This window comes from Hippopotamus amphibius, chromosome 1 (assembly GCF_030028045.1).
Source record: "Hippopotamus amphibius kiboko isolate mHipAmp2 chromosome 1, mHipAmp2.hap2, whole genome shotgun sequence".
In the NCBI taxonomy this organism is placed as follows: Eukaryota; Metazoa; Chordata; class Mammalia; order Artiodactyla; family Hippopotamidae; genus Hippopotamus; species Hippopotamus amphibius.
Genome location: NC_080186.1, coordinates 171,067,047 through 171,089,156, shown reverse-complemented (window position 1 = coordinate 171,089,156; position 22,110 = coordinate 171,067,047). Strand labels below are relative to the sequence as shown.

The 22,110-nt window shown below is 33.8% G+C and overlaps 1 protein-coding gene across 4 annotated transcripts in view; it reads left to right on the top strand.

Moving 5' to 3' along the window:
- The window catches only part of SLC27A6 (solute carrier family 27 member 6), a 56,427-nt gene extending 36,240 nt beyond the window's left edge, over positions 1-20,187 (top strand). For 3 of the 4 annotated variants that reach the window (XM_057736025.1, XM_057735999.1, XM_057736008.1), the window contains 6 exons: positions 3,523-3,717; positions 10,986-11,076; positions 13,843-14,041; positions 15,059-15,156; positions 16,317-16,447; positions 19,605-20,187. In XM_057736025.1, coding sequence (XP_057592008.1) covers positions 3,523-3,717; positions 10,986-11,076; positions 13,843-14,041; positions 15,059-15,156; positions 16,317-16,447; positions 19,605-19,781 — 891 coding nt within the window. In that variant the 3' untranslated portion in view covers positions 19,782-20,187. The remainder of the gene's footprint in view (positions 1-3,522; positions 3,718-10,985; positions 11,077-13,842; positions 14,042-15,058; positions 15,157-16,316; positions 16,448-19,604) is intronic. The other variant, XM_057736019.1, reaches the window with a different exon arrangement.
- Positions 20,188-22,110: the final 1,923 nt, after the last annotated feature.

The following is a 22,110-nucleotide window of genomic DNA, read 5'->3' as shown; positions in this document are numbered from 1 at the left end:
ATTTTCTATATCAGTTGAATGACTTTGGATGAATATTTATTCTTATTTAGTAAGCGTGTATAGCTATAGCCCACACAGGTTTAAGTCTATGGCATTTGGTTTGTAAATCACCTCCTTATTGGTCTTCCAGAGTGTGCCAATTCATTTTATAAATAATGATACTTGCTAAAACTCATCTAACCTGAAAAGCATCCAAGAATCATGACATAGAAAAGACTGTTCTCTGTTAAAGCAGAATAAATCCTAAGATTTACAACACACTGTTTTACATATGAAAATGGCAGTGAAAAATCCGAGAGCTAGTTCCATGCCAGGTGGGTAATACTGGACGTGCCCATGGGAGGTGGAACCAGGACAGAGTTGGTCCTGGTTGTATTCAGTGGTAGAAAAGAATCCTCCTTCTTGGAAGTACCTACTTTGATTGAGTGAGGTTTTTTGTTGTTTGGTTGGTTTGGTTTTTTGTTTTTTGTTTTCTATCAGTGGATTATTTACCTTAAGCCCTTAAGGGTTTAAAGGCCTAAGGAAATCAGCAAGTCAGATTCTGAGGTATCAACAGTCTTGGCTCTTATTTTATTTTTTTAATTTAATTTTTATTTTATTAAATTAGTACTTTTACAGTTCTAAAAAATCAAATAGTACTCTCAAGAAAACCGTACCCCCTGCTATCAATACTTGATCTCTCAGGGTAAACATATTTAATTATTTTAAGGTATTTTTGTTATTATTTACTTCCATATTTCTTAATAAAACATGTATGTTACTATTTCTTGATTTTTCGGTCTTAACTATCATCTACCTGGCTTACTACTCACATATTTACACACACATGTTTCTTCTCTCTCTTTGGCACTGATCTAATTATGATCGTTTTAAAATATGTTGATAATCAGGTTTTTCATTATAAAAATTATATATATTTTACCCATAGGTGACACATAATGTATTTAAAATATAGTAACAGTTCTTAATTTTTTATTCCTGATAATAATTGACTTTTTAAATTTTGCTTTCTAAATGCCTGCTACTAATTCCTCTCAAACTCTCCATCATAGCTGAAATGTCTGAATATGATTTAACAATACTTCCTTTTTTTTTTCTAAGAGAGAAACAGACTAACCTTTATTGCTTACATTTAAATGCTATTGAAATTAAAAGACTAGGGAATGGGGAGATCATGAAGTTTGATTTTCTTCTGAATTAAAAAGTTAAGTACTAAATATGATTTTATTAAAAAATACTTAAGTGCTTAGAAAGTTAGAATTCTAAATATTAAGATATGTTTAATTTAGTTCAGTTCTAAAAGCGAAGAGAAAATGAAAAACAAAACAAAAACTCCAAAAATACCCTATTGCAGAAACTTATACTACCCTATATTTTATTTTTTATTTTTTAAAAAAGTTTTATTGGAGTGTGATTGCTTTACAATGTTGTGTTAGTTTCTACTGTACAGCAAAGTGAATCAGCTATACATATACGTATATCCCCTCTGTTTTGGATTTCCTTCCCCTTCAAGTATTTTTAACCAATTTTATTTATTTATTTTATTCTTGAAGATATTTCCCCTGGATGTCATAAAACAAATCAGTCATTGTCCTACCAAATGTGAACAATATTCTGATTTCTACCTCTGTAGATTAATTTGGCTCTGAGATCTCACCATTTAGTATTCAGGCTTGCATTGAACTTACTGTTTCCGGTAGATTCCTGCACCTGAAATGGTATCTGATTGGGCTTCTCAGGAAAGTAAGTCTCCAGAGTTTGACCGGCATGCAGAGGTCAGGCTCCCAGATGCATTGTCTGTATTAGGGTGTCTAGGGGTGCAAATGCTTCTTAAACAAATTTCCAACCAAGTCTTCTGCCTTCCTCATGTTTTAATGCTTCCTTGACACTCTTAGGAGCATGTGTTGCTTCCCAACTGCAGGCTTAGATTTCAGAATTAATCAATCTGCTTAGTCACATGCCTCTTATCTATTTACCTTTCAGTTTGTGAAATTACCTTTCTTTCCCATTCTCTTTGTTCTTGAGAGTTCATAGATTAAAATCTCCATCTTTAAGATGGAGAAGGAAATGAGATAAAGAATGTGTTCATTGGATTATTTTTAATTGTGTCAGGGACACTGATTTCTCTATTATTGCTGTCGATTTATTGTTACTTCTTGTTAGTTTGTATTACTTTTGTGAAGTTGGAGGTACTTCAGAGGAAATCATGCATTTACCGTGACTAAGCTGATATAGTATTCTTACTCTAATTTTTTAATTGGGGTATAAGTGATATAAAACATATTAGTTTCAGGTGTACAATGTAGTGATTCAATATATTGTATGTATTGCAAATTGATCACCAATATATATGTCTGATTAACGTTCAGCACCATACATAGTTGCAAATTTTCTTTTTCTGTGATGAGAACTTTAAGATTTACAGTTGACCTTTGAATAGCATGGGGTTGAGCTGCAAGGGTCCACTTACACGCAGATTTTTTTCAACAGTAAATATCACAGTACTACATGCTCTGCAGTTGGTTGAGTCTGTGGATGTAGAACCGGTGATACCGAGGACTGCCTAGAAGCTACGTTTGGATTTTCTACTGCATAGAGCGTCTCTGGTTGTTCTGCATGGAACAATCCCTGGTTGTTCAAGGGTCAACTCTACTCTCTTAGCAAGTTTCAAATATGCAGTTCAGTATTGCTATTTATACTCACCGCACTGTACAGTACCTGCTCAGGACTTACTTCTTTTATAACTAGCAATTTGTGCCTTTTGACTCCCTTTACCCATTTTTGCCCTCTCCTCACCCTGCCCATGGCACTCACCAATCTGTACTCCGCTCAGGGTTTTGGGTTTTTGTTTTTTGCTCTTGTTTGTTTTCTTTAGATGCTACATGTACCTGAGATCATACAGTATTTGTATTTCTTTGTCTGACTTATTTCACTTAGCATAACGCCCTTAAGGTCCATCCATGTTGTCGCAAATGGTAAGATTTCATTCTTCCTTATGACTGCATACTATTCTGTTGTATATATATATATGCACATATATATATATATATCACATTTTCCTCATTCGTCTATTGATGGGCTATTTAGGTTGCTTCCATGTCTTGGCTATTGTAAATAATGCTGCAATGAACATGAGGTGCAGTATCTTTTCAAATTAGGGTTTTTGTTTTCTTCATATAAATACGCAGGAGTGAAATTGTTGGATCATATGGTAGTTCTATTTTTAATTTTTTGAGGAACCTCCATTCTGGTAAGGAAGAAAGCAGTCTTCAGCATCTCAAATTTGCAAAGAGATTTTGTCAGATATAGGAAAATAAAAGCTATATTACTCTGGGCCACTGTTGTGTCATTAGCTGTTGGACTTAGTTCTACCATGGACTTACATGATTTTTTTTTTACTCCTTTCCATTATTGCACACATGCAACTTACTTCTGGATGGCTACCATTTAAGTAATAGAAATGAAAGAAAAAATTGGGAACTGGAACTAATAAATTACGAGTAAAATCTTTTCTTCTAACAGAGAGAAGGAGAAAAGGATCATCGGGTACGCTTGGCAGTTGGAAATGGCATACGGAGTGATGTATGGAGAGAATTTTTAGACAGATTTGGAAACATTAAGATGTGTGAGCTTTATGGAGCTACTGAAGGAAACATTTGTTTCATGAATCACACTGGGAAAATTGGATCAGTCGGTAGAGCGAATTTCTTTCACAAAGTAAGCACAATATTTTTCTTTACAAAAGAAATATATTGAGATTGCTAATCTCCCCTCTAGACTTTAGGCTTGTAAAATTATGCTAAATATTATTACCTATTTATTTTTAATTTGAGAACTTCTATAAATGACACAGTGGCCTCTAGATAAACTGTGGTGCCATAGATTATGAAAACCTCAACTCTCTCCCATCTTTTCCTTCTGTAATATGGGGATAATGATAGTTCTTTTGTTCAGTTTTCAAATTTAATGATGTAATGTATAAACAGCAAGCATAGGTCCTGATATATATTAATTTGACTCCATTTTCTGTGTTTTCAATCCACTATTTCTATTTTCCATTCATTTTTAATCACTCAAAAATTATATGTAAGCTTCTGATATATGGTTTCCTTAAAATCTGTGTCATGATATCACTAAAATTTTTAAAGTAGCCAAAAAATTACCTTCTTAGGAGTGAAAGACAGCTGATTTCTCAATAGCAACCATGGAAGACAAAATATAGTGGTCAGATATCTTCAACTTGCTTGGAGAAAATAATTATCAAGATAGAATTTATATTTGACAGTAATATTTTTTAAAGAATAAAAATGAAAATTAAAAAAAAATGAAAATGTATATAACCTCAAGGGGAAATAAACAAATCCAGAATCATAGTAGAATATTTTATTTTAGCTCTTTCACTATTTGATAGAACATGCAAAAAATTTTTTCAATGACATAGTGTATTATCGGGATCTTATGGAAAAACCTGAATGAACTTTTTAGCCAATAGAATAATACAATAAATAAGCTACTTGAACTAATGAACATATATAGGACATTGCATTTAAAAACTGCAGAATAGCCATTATTTTTAAGTGTTTATGAAATATTCAGAAAGATTACAGGAGTACATAGGGAATTCCAGCAAATTTCATAGGATTGAATATATATGGATTAGGTTCTCTGACAACAGTTTAATTAAGATAGAAATGTTTAAAATAACAGCTAGATCATCTCCTATAAATTTGGAAATGAAACATTTTTCATTCACTAAATTTCTATTAGTCAAAGAAAAAAATCATAATAGAAAAATAGAAATAGAAAATAATTTAAGCTGAATCATAATGAAAATGTTACATTTAAAAACTTGCCGACTCAGATAAGAATAGTTAAAAATTAGTGAGCTAAATATCCATTTCTATAAGTTCATTTTAAAAAACAACTAAATAAACTCAAAGACTATAAAAGGAAGAAAATAATAAAGATCATAATTTAAAGAAGTAGAAAAGAAATGTTTAGTGAGGAGTATCAAAAGAGATAAAAGTATAATTTTTAAAAAGTAAAGAAATAGATTCAAATCTGGTATAAATTGCCCTAATGTTTGAAACTTAAAGAAGGTGCAAACTATTTTTATAATGTGTTCTTTGGGATTGTGAGGGTCTTGTTGACATTTCAGAAATACATGTGCATTGTGAACGAAAATAATTGGGGAAAAGTAAGTGCTGATATTACTGAGTACTACATTCTTTACAGTTAATTTTCTCAATGGATTGCACTGGTTGCTTTAAAAATTTCATATTCATATTGAAGCTTTTTGGTGAAGCTGAGTCATTCCTAAGTAATCATGTAATAGGAATAAAATGAAGAAGAAATTTATTTTATATTGCTGGCTTGACTTCATTATATTTTTCTAATATCTTAAAGTTCCTGTCAGACTGTTATAATGTCCATAATGCAGGAAGTTATGACTGTATCCAATTTATTTGGAAAACTTCTGATTGGTTTTCTGATTTTTTTTTTTTTTTCAGTTTGGAAGTGAAAAAAAAAACCCTGATGTCATATGAATTCTAATCTTTTATCATTTCATTTGCATATTGTTTCATTACACAGCAGGTAATCAGAAAAAAATTGGACCAGTAACTTTCATAATTATGCAAAGAGAGTTGATAAGTATGTCTCTCAAAAATTTAAACCTTTTGGAGACTTACACTTACTGTCTCAGAGAAGAATCAGCCTCTGAAAAGAGATAGGATGCTATAACCAAAAGAAAAAGATGAGGCAGCAGCACAAAGAGTTCCTGTGACCCAAGTGTCTTCTTGTGTGCTATGCTTGCTACTTAAATGCATAAAACTGAAGGGAGGTGTGTTCCATATATGCCCCCAAAGTAAACAATATAAAAAATGTGGTGACAGTGTATTTGAAAGACAAATCCACGTAAAAATTTTGGACTGCCTTCTCCTTTTCTATACCCAGTAATAATAATTGAGAAAGAACAAACCTGAAATCCATAGAGGAAATAAAACTGGAAAAAAAGGGAGAAAATGAATCTAAATAAAAAACAGCTTAAAAGATATGGTTGAACATCAAAATAATAAGTCCCCCCAAATGACCAGAAAAAATTGTAATAATCTTCTCTTTAAACATAAGAGCTCAGAGGAAAGAGCAAGGAAAGCATAGATCAACAATTGGAACTGGAAAGTTGGCATGTTCGACCCAGAGGAAAAAGAATGAAAGGGAAAAATGACAATATTACAGAGCTGAACACCATATTGAAGGACTTAAAAATAAACAAGACTGTTAACATGGTTAGGAAGCAAGATGGATGGGGTTAAGGAGTCACACAAACAATATAAAGAAATATAAAGAATAAGCAAATAATAATATAAAAGATTAAAAAGATAAATTTTGAAAACATAGACAATGATCTGACATGCTTAATTCATGTTCCTTCAGGAAAAAAAAAAATCAAAGTGAAAAAAAACTATTTGAAAGAAGAAAACTTCCTGAAAGTAAAGATTTGAATCTTTACCAAAAGAGCACATTATGTTCCGGGGAGGGGCTGGGGAACGGGTTGGAATTTGGTACAGAATGGTCATCAGAAAATATATTCTGGTGAAATTACTGCACATAAATTGAAGAACCATAAGATGCTAAGGCAGACAAAGCAAAAGATTTACAAACTGTAGGGTGAGGATGGGAAATGTCTTAGGCATCTTTCAAAACAAAAATATTACACTCAATGCCCCCCCCAAAATAAAGTAATTTTTTCACCTAAGAATTTTAGTTCTAACAAAGTTGTCCTACAAGTACAAAGGCAACAAAGCAGTGTTCTCAAACTTTTAAGAAACCAGAGAATATAACTCCTATGTACTTACAGGAATATACTACTTCTTTATATTCACTGAATGAAAAATTCTGGTGAACTGGAAGATAAAGCAGCATTTAGAAATGAAGGAACCACCTTCAGTTAAAAGGTTTGATTGAATCCATTTAAATAAAGAGGATTGAAAAGCTCTGAATTATGTTTGTAGATGGAATGGAAGTATAAATCCTTACAATATAAAAATATTTATAACTAACAAAAATGGGAATTGTGTGGGAGGAGAGAAGGTATAAATGCTAATTATTTTTATGGTGGTAAATCCATAGATACAAAGTAAAGATAAAGTATGGGACTTAATAAAAAGGCTCCTTTTTTTCACATTTGTATAAACTTTTTTATTGTCTTAAAGTAGGCATCTTTTAGAGACTAGCAAATTTAGCCATCTGTGAAGTCTGAAAACAGTTCAAACAAGACCACCTTCACATCTGACATCAGTTGCAGTTTGGGAGTCCCTGAGACCACCTTTAAGTTTGATAATTCACTAGAAGGATGCACAAAAGCTGCAAAATAGTTACAGTTTATGAAACCTAAAGGATACAGATTAACATCAGTCAAGGGAAGGAGCAGTAGGGTAGAATCCGGGAGGGTACCAAATGCAAGGCTTCTTGTTGTCCTCTCTGGTGGAGTCAGGAAGGCATTACTCTCCTAGAATTGATGTGTGACAATATACATGGAGTATTGCCAACTTATGAACCTTACCCAGCCTTGATGCCCAGAGACTTTTTCGGGGGGAGGGGCGCTCCGTCATTTAAACCTAGTTGACTGCCTCTGTGATCAACCTCCATCTCTAGTCCCTCAGGAGGTCAAGGTGGGTGACCCAAAGCCCCCACCCTACACAAAATTATTGGCGTGGTTCAGACACCCACTCTGAATCATGTAGTTACTATCTGGTTGCCAGAGTCCCTTAGGCAAATAAAAACAGCCTTATCCCTCATGACATTGCAAGGGCTTAGAGATTACCTCTCAGAAGCTGAGAGCAAAGGCCAGGACTCTGATTAAATTGGGGGGTAAAGTTTAATTCTTTTACCCTAGAGGGACTGATATCTCTTATGCCAAAGACACATTTTAGTTTCACTTTGGTTCCATTGTCTTTTGTTAAATCCAACAAAATTTAAATGGATTGCATTTACTAGAATGATGTGGTTTCATTTTTCATAAATTATTTTACTAATCAGTTTCCTACCTTTCTCTCTGTTGATTTAAATGCATTTGTAATGATGTTCAGCAAATGCATTTCTTTAATTATATTTATTGTAAGTTTCCAGTATGTCTGCCACAAGAGAGCACAGTGAACAAAACTTGCATACATTCCTGCCCATGGGCAGGTCATATTCTATGGGGAAAGACAGAAAACAACAAGATCAATACATAAACTACAGTCTATATCACAAACGCATATGGGCAAAAGAGGAAGATTGAACAGGAAGAGGAGATTGTGTGTATGGCTATGCCTGTGTATTGGGAGAAGATTGAACAGGAAGAGGAGATTGTGTATATGGCTATGCCTGTGTATTGGGAGGCGCTTTGGAAATTGTAGGTAGGATAGCCAGGGATCACTGTGTGTTGAGAATTTATTACACCATGTTAAGAATGGTTTACTTTTGGTTAAGATTTGGGGAAATTTAAGTTTTTCTTCTTTTTCTGTTTTGCTTGATTTTCTTTAAACAGTGGTTTTTTAAACACAACGCTGCGAACCATTCAGAGCTATGCTATTTCATAACAATGCATCCTAGAAATAAGTGTTCATAGTGGCCCAACTCTATATAGGATGTTACTCTCTCTATATATATATATTTATAATTGATAGATGATAAGTTTATGATTTGTGTGTGTGTGTGTTTGTATCTTTTTAGGGTCTTCTGTTTAAGGAAACAGAGAAACTGCCCGTTACCTATGGTGTGGGGTAAATGAGCCTGTACTGCATAGGTCGAGGCAATGTAATATAATGTTGAGGCAAAAAATCCTGAATCGGCATCACTGTACCTAGGGCTCTAGTTCCAGCTCTGCCACTACTTGACTTTTTGACTTTGACAAGTCACTTTCTTTTGTATTTAGTCTGCTCATGTATTAATAGAGGAAATAATTTCTGTGTTCCCTTTCCAACTTCTACATTTACAAATCTGAATATAGAAAAGCATACAGATATGTGTGAGAACTCCCAGGGCCAGTGTACACAGCCACATAGGGTGTGCTGCGCAGTTCTGGGGACCCGTTTGCCTGGACTGTTATGAATGAGACCCCCTGCAGCTGTGTTCTGGACATACCTCTTCCTGTACCTATACCTGTACATGTATGTATACGCTTAGGAGATATTAAAGTGCAGTATCTATTTTTTTAATTTGTGTTATTATAACACAACCATTTTTGTAACCTCATGGGACCTCTTAAAAGCAAGGAAAAAAAAAGAAATCCTTCTAGCTGGGACTTAATGCTGTGATCCAGGATACTTCTAGAAGATGCTGTGATATATTTAAATTTCATTTGTATTTTAAAATTACTCAATTTCTGACCATCAGGTCCCCTGTGTCTGATAACAGGCACACTGAACAGTGATTTGGTGTGGGGTGAATCTTACGCACGCATGTGGTTGCCAAATTAATCTAAAAGAAATAACATTAAAGCTGATATTACCAGTTGCTGGGCAAATTTTTCAAAATATAAAGCGTGTTAAAACAGAAGAGACAAAATGGTTAATAAACAGGGCTCTGTTCTTGTTTGGCCAAAATGATAAATGCAGTTCTAGAACTTCGGGAATCTCTCTTTTTTACCAGTCATTAGGCAAGTGGCCAATATCCTGTTATCCCAATTACAAAGACCAACAAGATGCAAGCTCACATTTTCATAAGAATCTTTGTGTCTAGAGTGACAATATATTTTGCTTTGCTGTCTCTTTCATTGGCCCTCATCCCAAAATAGGATAATATTAATTTCCACCTTATGGGGTTTTGATGATTAAATTAAAAGCTCTTAGCACAGTGACTGGGACACAGTGAGAGCTCAATCAATATTAGTTGCTTTCATTTGTATTTTGATTCAAACAGTGAATTGTGATTGTAGTTACATGCTGATTTTCCTGAGATGTTTGTGTTTAGTCTTTGATAATAGATAATACTATTACATTTATCTCATTAATCTCATTCATATTTTTCCATTTGTTCTGTATTTGTTTGTTTCCCTCCTCCTCCCCATGTTCCTTCTTCTCTCTTACTCTCTTTCATTTGTCCTTCCTAATTATTTTTCTCACTTCATTTTATCACCTCGATTTTAATTTAGTATGTGCTGGTTCAGCTTAATAAGATTGCTTATTTAATTGATTTGGAAAACCTCAATTTTCTTAGGTATGAAATGAGGGAGTTGGATTGAACCAATCCCAGGGTCAGGTTCTCTCCCAGGGTCAGATTTTGAGGATCTATGAATCTGCATGACATGGTAATATGAACGTGACAAGAGCAGCGGAGCTGGAAATATTGGGGGTCAAGGAGAGATGTCCAGTTAGCTTGTTTCCTGATACAATGAGGATGTTCCAACAAATTTCTATATTACATCACAGTAGTGTACAGGAGTACTGAGAGTTAGTTTAAGGACATTAAAGTGAAAGGCCTGCGGAAAAGGTCTAAGTGACAAAAGCAAGTATTTTTGAGGCATCTAATCCCTTTTCAAGGGATGGTAGGTTAAAATATACAACAAAATCTTTGCATTCACATAGTTTACATTTTAGTTCTATTAAAACTTTCCATTGCAAGGGATGTTTTGAAAGATCGCAAAAAAGAGAAGGCAAGAAAGTGGTCTGCTTAACTATAGTTAACAGAGTATGTGATTTAGTACCGGGGATTGCTTCCTGGTACTCATTCAAGATTAAAATTAGTAAGGCTTTTCTAAGGTAATGAGCAACATAAAAGAAGTGAAAGTAAATGCCAGTACATGAGCACTGGCTACTAACACCTTCAATTTTGATTTTTAAATATTTAACTTTTTACCAGGAAAACTTACTTGTTTTAATTAATCCATGTTCTGTTGATAATTCTGTATTTCAATTGACTGAGCTTCAAATCTACTACCAGTAGATGTCACTGCACAAATAAATAACTAAATCTTGTTTTTGTTTGATTTTGTTTTTCAGCTTTTTTTCACTTTTGACTTGATAAAGTATGATTTTCAGAAAGATGAACCCATTAGAAATGAACAGGGCTGGTGTAGTCATGTGAAGAAAGGTAAGATTCTTGTATTTGAAGATGTCTCCTCAGGCAGTGTTTCTGAATTTCCCTTTAATTACTGAATTTAGAAAAGAAAGAAATGTTATTTCTCATATGTAATGTGACTTATTTGGAATTTTAATGCAGGTAGAATGGTTTAATTGTTAGAATTTAGAGGCCCCATGTGGGCTATTCAGGTGGTAATTAAGAAAATTTAAAAGTGATTTCTGTTGCCTTATAGTTTTCTCAATCCACCACTCCTACAGTGGCACATGTCTAATGTCCTATATCACCAAGATATAATATAAAAATGAATGGCAATTTATGACATTATGTATAGTGGAAAGTGAGACAGACTTGGATGTAAATCTGGGCTCTCAGAAACTATCCAGCGTTGGGCAGGTCACTCAGCCTGTCTGAGTCTCATTTTCTTCATATGTGCAGTAGAGGTGACAATATTTCTTTTGTGAGGTGATTGTTGACAGTTAAATGAGATGATGTGTGCAGAGCCCTGTGGAGGGCCTGGCAAGTGGCTCCTTACCTGCCTCCCTTTCTCTTCCTCCTCCTGCTCCTCCTCCTCCACCAAGCTAGTCTTTCTTATAGTTTTGGGTTAGAAATTTTGATGAAACTGAGTGTCCCAATTAACATGCAGCTGCATATAATCAGTCTAGAAAATGTAACGTAGAGATGTGCCTTTAGAATCAGTTTGAGATCCAGTCTGAATCAGGCCAAAGTTATTGTTTACTGCCTCAGAATATGTTTACACTACATTTCAGAGATGACTTCAAATATGGAGATAAAGGTCCTAGACCTGGGTTTTTGTTTGTTTGTTTGTTTTGTTTTTGTGTTTGTTTTCCCTGGTAGCTGAAAGATCGGACAAAAATATCAGCCTTATCTCTTAAAAAGCAAATTCCCAATCCTCTGACTTTCATGCCTAAGAGCCTTTTTCAGATATCTTTCTCTAATTCAAATCTATAAATAGCATCTAAGAAAAAAGTCACTTCTAAGGAGATTGCAAAAAATTTTATTTAAACACTCTTTTTTAGTATGTTTTATTTATTACAATTACAATAATATCTGAAATTGGAACTTGAATCCCCGAACTGCTTATGCAACCTCAGGGTTTTTCAAAAGGAGATTGTCCCCAAATATCTGCTTTACAATTTTGCAATTCTCATTATGGATTGCTCAATTTTTTTTCCATTAAAGCATTTTGTCTCACATAAATTATGCCTAGGAGGGAAAGATAAGAATACACTCTGACCTTTTTAAGCGTTTGCAATAATTAATTTGTCAGGGAAGAAACTATCCCCTATGTCCTGAAGAAGAAAAATAAAGAACATAAATTTTAAGGGAAATATAAGAGGCTTGGAAAATTCTAAAATGTATATAGGAAATGTAGACCTGATGGGATATATGAGGAAGGAGAGCCTTTGGAGTCAGATGGACCTGGATAAAACATTCCAGTGTCAACATTTGGCAGCTGTGTAATTTTGGGCAAATTACTTTTTCTTCCTCAGCTTCTTCACCTGTAAGATGAAGGTCATATGTCTTACAGGTTTGTGATGAGGAAGAGGGGGGATACATATGTAAAGTGCTCAGAATAGTGACTGGTACCCAGAAAGTGCTCAGTAGGTGCAGCATTGGCAGTGGTTGTGATGATGATGGTGTTGGTGATGACAGTGACCGTGAGGGGTCCCTGCTGAGGCAGGGCAGGCTAGTTTTGGACAGTGGCACGTGTGCCCTCGGAATCCCTAATGTCCAGAGGCGTGGGAACAATAAGAGTTGAAAAGAGAGTGTTAAAATGATATAAATCGCTTTAGGGTTTGCTCTAAATACAGCCTCATCTAACTCATCACATAGTTAGTTGTTAGCTGCCTTCACAGTGGCCAAAACCAGTCAACAATGGCCTTGACATCTTCTGGGGAAGTGATTGCTGCTCCCCTCTGTCTTATACTCTTAGAAGTAGTTTTTTTATCTTGCTGATTGCTGGGCAATATCTTGTTAACTTGAATAAGTCTGATTAAAAATTATTTTAGATAATGTATCTAAATATAAGTAAAACTAATAAATTTCATGGCTTATCTCCTGTCCATTGAGGATTTCCAGAATAACATTCCAGAGGAATAAAACATTTTCTTAAACTTCTAATAACATGTTAATTAAATCAGAAATAATATTCTACAGAAAAATCATGGAGACTTGAATTTGAGTTCTAGGTCCATTCCTTTCTATTTGTTGGACTTTGCTAACATACTTCACTTATCTGGGCCCTCGTGCCTTGCCTGTGAAATAGGGATGGTAATGGTCGATTTCAAAGGATTGCTGTGAAAAATTAGTAAGATGACAGTGGCATTTCTCATGGGGCTTGTTTCATAGTAAGTGTCCAATAAATAAATATTGCTACCATCATAATCTTATTTAAAATTATTATTATAGTTGTTGTTTATAGAATTGTCATTATTAGCAGTGTTAGACTCTACATAACCCAAAAATGTAGCCATTGATGTATCCACCCAGGATGTAAAATAAATTTAATATTCCTTTCTTTACATTCAGTTTCCTTTTCTGTTAGTTTTTCCAAAATGATTTGTGCTTTGGCAGTCTGTGAAAAGGTGTGCTAGATTTAGGCACCCAGAGTATTGATGTCAAATATAATAAAAAGAAGTTCAGAGGAAAGTAAGATAAGCTCTACTGAATGTGTTGGTCAGATGTAATTTAGGTGCATGCATGGTGTGTGTCATAATAGTTTTCATCAAACCGCTGAAAATGCCTCTCTCCCAGGGGAACCTGGACTTCTCATTTCTCGAGTGAATGCAAAGAATCCCTTTTTTGGCTATGCTGGGAATAAGAAGCACACAGAAAAGAAAATGCTTTGTGATGTTTTTAAGAAGGGAGATGTTTACTTTAACACAGGAGATTTAATGGTCCAAGACCAGGAAAATTTCCTTTATTTTTGGGACCGTATTGGAGACACTTTCAGGTATGAAATAGCGTCGGTTGCAAAGCTTGTTCTGTGATTGTGAGCCCTGCTCTGAGCGAGGCTCTGCGGAAACATTATACACCACCTGCTCTCTACCTTCAGGGCATGGAGCATTTTTGTCTCAATCATGTCTCCCCATTTAAAAATTCACTGTCCATCTGTTTCTAGATTGAAATATAAATTACATTTTGGTGTTGTTTGTATAATTATTTTAACAAATCATTTGGGTTCAAATCAGGGAGCTCCTTTTTTTCAGAATATGATACAGGCAGACAGATGTGATGCCGAAATGATAACCAATTTAGTCAAATATGGTCTAATTCTTGACCTAATGGCAAAAATAGTGAAGCAGCAAAATTTCCCTTTGTTATATTTTCTTTTTAAATTCCTTACGTTTATTTTAGACTTACAAATTTATTTTGCTTTACTAATCAATGACTTTTACAACAGTGGAGGACAGACAGTAGGCAGTCCAAAAACGTTTGAATGAATAAATGAATTATACTTCCTATGTCCTCACCTTCTTTGTGTCAAGTTCGGAGGTCACCTTATGTAAAATCCTTTTAATTAAAATATTCATTCAAATGCATTAAAACAGCCAAAGGGGTTAATCCCTAGAAATTAAAGGGGGTCAGTACACTGAAAGACAACTATAGCTTTCCTTTCAGGTTTTTCTTTCATTAGAGATACAGAATGCTTTGTACTTAACTGTTATATTATAAAACAAAGAGGGATTTGTTATTTTATTTTTTATCACATATTTTTTAAAAAACATTTTACGGTAAGCAATTGATACCAATGAGACACAGATAACATAATTTTAACTAAAAAACAGATACTGATTTTGTTGACTTATCAACAAAGTTTTTCTTTAGAAACGTCTTTCATTTTGAAAACTGCCATTATTTTTGGTTATTAGGTGCTTGCAAGGAGCCAAATGCAAGACACTAAAACTTAAAGCTGGGTACCTCATTCTGCAAATATATATGTACTAACTGGAACTGCTTTTTTGTTCAGATGGAAAGGGGAGAACGTTGCAACCACAGAGGTTGCTGATGTTATTGGAATGTTGGATTTCATACAGGAAGCAAATGTCTATGGTGTGGCTGTGCCAGGTATGAATATATTTCCGGTTTTGGAAGGATTCTCAGAATGTGCCACTTTTCTTTCATTTTGTAACAGTCTTACTAATTCAACATTTCATTTTTCACATATTAAAATAAATATCTTAGTTTGGGCTTGGCAAGTAATGCCCTACACCACGCTAGCAAACTTTATGGTCACACCCAGGGAAAGTTACCAACTGCGTTTTAACATATGTGTGTATTTTCAAGCAGATCTTGAAAACTCTGGTCAGTGACTCTGCTAGAAATAGTTAACAGCTTTTCAATGGTCTATTATTTTTCTCTTGATGAGTAGAGTTTATACATACCACTAAACAGGAACGTGTTCTAATTTAAATGTTTAATAACACTGACTTGTAGTTAAGTTGAATCTTTTTCAGAAATTATTTTAAAATCTGTTTGGCCTCATTTATCTTTATAAATAGCACATGAGGATTGTCTCGTATTGGTGAAATTGGCAAATAAAAGTGACCAACTTGAAATTACATGACAGTCGCCTTTTTTTTTTTTTTAACAAATGACAATATTTTCCAATTAATGTTTGTAGGTGCAGGGGACACTGAATGTAGGAATGTTTGGATAGGGGAGCAAACACAAAGGATATTTACTCTAATAGACAGGCACTGGGCGCTGGGGAAATGCTACAAGAGATTCTGAACCCCTGGAAAAAAGGTGGCATGATAAGCAGTAAGCGATCTGTGGAATTAGTTATGGAAATACCAGTCTGTAGTTTCCTAACTTTAAAAATATTGAATAATACCCTTTATTTTTTGCATTGATGCTTACTTAGTATGGACATTTCTCTAAAATATATTTGCTTTTAAATTAATATTTCCTCTTAATATTTTATATTAATAATGTCAGGATGCAAATTATGGGTCATTTATGGTGTTTTCTATTCTATCTGTTTTGTTTTTCTAGTGTAGACAGTTAAACGTAGACTCTGCACTTCCTTTTTCCTAAATCATTTCTAGGGAGTAAATCATATATGCTCAGGGAAAGACCCACTCATTTATGCTGCTGTTGCATTGTTATTGCTGCAATAGATGTAATGTCTATATTTGTAACAATTAGTGTGTAATTAACAGGATTTAAAAAAAAAACTCATCTACTACTTATAAAACTTACTCTATTACAAACTTTTTTTTCAGATTATGAAGGAAAAACCGGAATGGCTGCTATTACTTTGAAACCAGATAAGTCTTTAGACTTGGAAAAAGTTTATGAACAAGTTGTAACATTTTTACCAGCTTATGCCTGCCCACGATTTTTAAGAATTCAGGTAATTTTACCTACCTATAAAATTTAAGACCAGGAATCTAAGAGATGGTTTAATTACAAAATAATATTTACCGCTGAGATAATATGTGCATTTTATTTTTATTAGAAAATTTCAAGAACAATGAAAAGTATTGGGATGCTAATTTATGCCATATTTGAAGCCTAATTATAGAGGGGAGCACAATAAAAAGCTAGGAAGTCTTTGTCGTTGTCCTATTTGTTGCTCTCCCCCTCTTCAATCAAGATAAATAATGGTCCCAGTGATGGTGGCCAGCCAGACCCACATCTTACACATGCCTTCATGCTTCTTGAAGACATTTAGTGCCGTGTACCTAAAATTAGGTTCCACCGAGCTGACATCAAAGTGTCTGCAGGATGTGTAGGGTGTAGACCCTTAAGGCAACTGACTTTAAAGCAATTTTGCTTTTAATTTTTATCTTCATTCTGTCCAATCTCCCTCGGGGACTTTATATTTTGGGGAAATTCAGAATTCATTTGTTTTGAGAGGTAGGCTCTCTCTTGTGAGGTTGCTGGAGTAAAGTCCAGTAAAAAAAAAAAAAAAAACAGATTTACTCAGCTACTGGGCAACTTTGCTTGCTCATTTATTCAGCCAATTGTTCATTTAATGTTGTGCCTTAAATGTTATTTCCCAAAGGTAGTCCTCATCCTCTCTTAATATCCAATCACATAGAATTTTTCTGCATGTAATTGTCATATCACTGTTAGAACTCTAATAGAACAATAGCTGACTTAATATTCTTTTTTAAAGCATTTGCTGAGTAATCCTTGTGGCCAAGTCACTGCTTGGCCAGTGAAACACATCATGTAAACTGTCATAAGTATATATGCCATTTAAATAATATTTTAAGAGCTTTTACATGTCTCAGATTATTTTCATAACAGTTCTCTGAAATAATAAAGTAAATATGAAAAAAAAGTAACAATTTTATTGAAATTTTTGAAATAATTGTAGATTCACATACATTTGTAAGAAACAATACAGAGAGGTCCTGTGTACGTTTTACTCAGTATCCTCCAATGGTAACATATTTTGAAATGATTGCAACCAGGATATTGACATTGATACAATCCATTCGTCTTATTAAAATCCCCTCTGTTTTACTTGTCCTCATTTGTGTGTGTATTAAGCTCTATACATTTTTATTACCTGTGTAGCTTCATGTATCAGTGACCGTAGTCAGGATATGAACAATTCCACCACCACAAGGCTCCCTCATATTATCATTTTATAACCACATCCAGCTCTCTCCTGCCCCTCCATCTTGCCCCAGAAAGAATGTATTTTAATGGACTAGAAAGTTTATGGATCAAATAATATTTTAAACATTTTCCTCCAAAGGCAACTTAAAATTCACTGTCATTAAGCAGAAGGAATATTTTAGCACAGGACTCCTCTTTAAGATTAAATCAGTCTTGTACAAATTTAGAAAATATTTTAGAATCATTAAACACCTAAGAGAACTTGGCCTATGAGTGTTATGTTTATTATATTGTTTGCTATAGTTAGCACAGTACATAACACTTAGTTGGCAGTAAAAGTATTTAATAAATAAATTATAATAAATGATCTGATATAAGCAATGCAAAAGTATAAGTTACTTCTGACAAAATGAATAAGACAACTATCTTATTAAAACTCTGTTTAGCACAGTTTTAAAAAGGATTCTATTTGGCAATAAATTTACAAAACATTTTTAAATGTGATATTACTCAGTATGGCTGAGATGAAATTCAACTGGTCCTTTCATTCGGCTTGTGGGAACACAAATTGTTATCATCTCTCTATAAAACAGTTTGGTAAATATGTAATCACACTCTTAGAGTTTGCATATATTTTGATTTAGTAATTTCATTTCCAGAAATTTACCCATAGACATAAAGATGCACAAATGTTATATATAACATATTGTTTATAGTAGTAAAATGTTTTAATATTATCTGTAAGGTCAAGAATAAGAGTAAGGTTAATTAACATGTTATAATTAGATGAGATCTTATGAAACCATTAAAAAGTGCCATTTTGATGAAAATTATCTAACCTGGAGAAACATACCTGGTATAATGTTGGGGTTTTTTTTTTGAAAAAAGGCAGAACATCAATGTGTATAATGTGAACTTTTAATTTTCTAAAAAAGAGAAAAGAATATGTGCTTCTACACAGTTACATCTAATTCTGTGATGACAGTTTTGGGTAGGGGATGAGATCGGGGAAGAAGTTTCAAAGAGAAGTTGACTGTGTTGAATTAGTTCAGAAGGGTGCATAAAAATGGCCAAACTACTCCAGGAACCTTATATGGACCCTAACTGTCATCTGAGTTAAAACAAGTTTGCTTCTCTATGCCTTAAACTATCACAGAGATAATATCCTTGTCTCCTTTAAATTCCTTAAGCAAAGATTCTTAAACTTTCTAGATTTATAGCATCTTTAGTGTCTTAGTCATTAGTTCATAGCACTCTTCGGCCAAAACAAATACCTAAACATTCATTTATTCATTACTTAGGGCAAAGTAGAATAAGTATCATGGCAACCACCAAAAACCCTGTTTCTAAACTAACATTGAAACTATGAACTACCTTGAGCTAGTCGTTTGCTAGCGTGACAACAGATGTCACTGGGTTTACCTTGAAAATTTTAAATATCCCATGGGGACCCTGGCAATTCACTGAGGTACCATGAGGCACTTCAGTGCTTAGTTTGGGAACCCAACTTTTAGATCATTCCTTACCCTCTCTGGTTCTTGCAGTATTTTGCCTTGTGGAATAGATCGCTATCTTTTGCAGCTTTTATCTTCTTGCTATCTAGTAGCATTCTTTGTACATAATATTATATTGACATTGGATTGAAGAGGTAAACCTGTATGTTTTAGACATATTTGTGATCAGTTGTAATCAGTTATTAACTACATTCACAATTCTTATATGTTGAATGAAGTTCCCAGGAAAATCAAGGTAAGGATTTAACTGTTCTAAAGGGCATTTAAAAATTTCTAATGTTAAATTATTAATAGTAAAAATAGAGATGGTCACTGGATATAAAAATGTTATAATTAAATATTACAGTCTATATTGTTGAGTATTTTATTGTATTTTATAGATAATATTCAATTACTCCACTAATCCTGGTCATTGCTTTATAGGAAAAGATGGAAACAACAGGAACATTCAAACTACAGAAGTTTCAGTTGGTGGAAGAAGGATTTAGTCCACTGAAAATTTCTGATCCACTTTACTTCATGGATAACTTGAAAAAATCATATATTCCATTGACCAAAGAAATTTATGATCAGATAATATTAGGGGAGATTAAACTTTAAGATTTTTTTTTTATGTATGGGATTTTCATATGCTGCTTAAGAAAAGTGAGAGGAGAGTATGTGATTCTTTAATATGAAATGGGGAGAAGGAACTGACACTAATTAAGCATGTTTTATATTTGCTTAATTTGCAACAATTTTTCTTTAAGTAATAACTTTAATTTGTTTTAATTGATAACAAACTTTAGTTGATTATTTTTTTTACCTATTTGGGGATTCAGCGCATAAGTAAATATCTGCCTTAAAGTTTTTAAATAATAAATAAGTGGTTAACAATTTAGACATCTTCTAAAAATGTACTTACTACTATTTAAAATTTCTAGTTTTGAGTAAAGAGTTAAAATTTACTCAAATGTTTGATTTTTATGTGCCTTGTCCTATAACTCAATAAAATCAAATTTATGAATATGAGTTTTGAGGTTTTGTTCTGATGTTTGTAATTGTAAATTTTCATTTTAAGGAAGGTAACTGACTAAATGCATATGCTCCTGTCTCCCTTATCCTAAACTCACATTAAGATGCTAGAAGAAATGTAAAAATATGAAACAGCAAAGCAGGAAAACTTGTAATCCCAAAGCATTTAGGAATTTTGGGAAGATATATAAATAGGATCAAATTGATGCTAAAATCCAGCAAAGCTATAGAACCCACTAATAATACAGGGAAAGAATAGACTAGAATAGGACCCATGTGTTAACTTTGTGAACAGGTTTTTGAGTAGTTAACTGGGAAGAGTATCACAAGGATAATGTAATAAGTGCAGTGGTACTTATCTCAATCTGGCAGCACCAGCCTCCAGTGTTTACCTCAAGCCAAAAGCACATGAAAGACTCTTACGAAAGTGAGCTAACTTCCATGGGAGGGGGTGGTGGAGCTGAACTAAGAAGTAGAATAGGGCCCAGAAGGAAACTCCTTTGCCCATGAACCTAATTCTCTGTACAACCAGAAGGAAAGTTGGCTTTGCCTCATGTTGCTCCCCCCCCCCCCCGGCTAAAAAGTTTATTTTGGTTGGAAGAGAAGTTGCAGATAGTTCCTCTTTGTCATTGTTAGGAAAACATAGGTTATAAAACATTTTTTAAATGTAAAGGTTAACCATAAGTAGCATAGAAATAAAAGGACAAATTTCACACTTTCAAATGAGAAAAATAAATGAGAAAATATCAGTTTTGCAAAAATCCAGAATTTTAAGGGAAAGAAATTTTTAAATGAATAGAGATTAAAAAAAGTTAAATAAACCTAGGCATATCCATGCTTACACTATATAAATGCGCATGGATTGTCTTTATTAAAAAGTTATTAAGTAAATGAAGAAATTGGCATTTAATTTTTATGTTGGTGGTCTGGCTGTTCTTTACCTTTCCCATTAAAAAAACTGTTTTGCCTTTATGTTTATATTTTTAATTTAGATTAAAATGCTATAAATCTGAATGAACTTTTTTTTTTACTAATTCATAGCTCCTGAAAAAATGTGGAGACTAGATTGGGAGACAAGATGGTGGAGCAGAAGGACATGAGCTCACCTCTTCTTGTGGAAACACCAAAATCACAACTGAACAACTGAACAACAATCAATGAAAAGACACTGGAGTCTATCAAAAAAGTTACCCTATATCCAAAGACAAAGAAGCCACAATGAGATGGTAGAATGGGTACAATCACGATAAAATCAAACCTCATACATGCCAGATGGGTGACCCACAAACTGGAAAATGATTATACCACAGAAGTTCTCCCACTGGAGTGAAAGTTCTGAGCCCCACATCAGGCTCACTGATTTCAGACTATACTACAAAACTACCATCATCAAAACAGTATGGTGCTGGCACAAAAACAAACATATAGATCAATCACACAGGATAGAAAGCCCAGAAATAAACCCATACACCTATGGTCAATTAATCTATGACAAAGGAAGCAAGACTATAAAATGGAGAAAAGACAGTCTCTTTAATAAATGGTACTGGAAAACCTGGAGAGCTACATATAAAAACATTAGAACATTCTTTAACACCATAAACAAACAAACAAAAAACCTCAAAATGGATTAAAGGCCTAAATGTAAGACCAGATACTATAAAACTCTTAGAGGAAAACATAGGCAGAACGCTCTGATATAAATCACAGCAATATCTTTTTCAATCTGTCTCCTAGAGCAATGGAAAATACAAAAATAAGCAAATGGGACTTAATTAAACTCAAAAGCCTTTGCACAGCAAAGGAAACCATAAACAAAATGAAAAGATAGCCCACAGAATGGGAGAAAATATTTGCAAACCATCTGATTGACAAGGGATTAATCACCAAAATTTACAAATAGCTCATGTGGCTC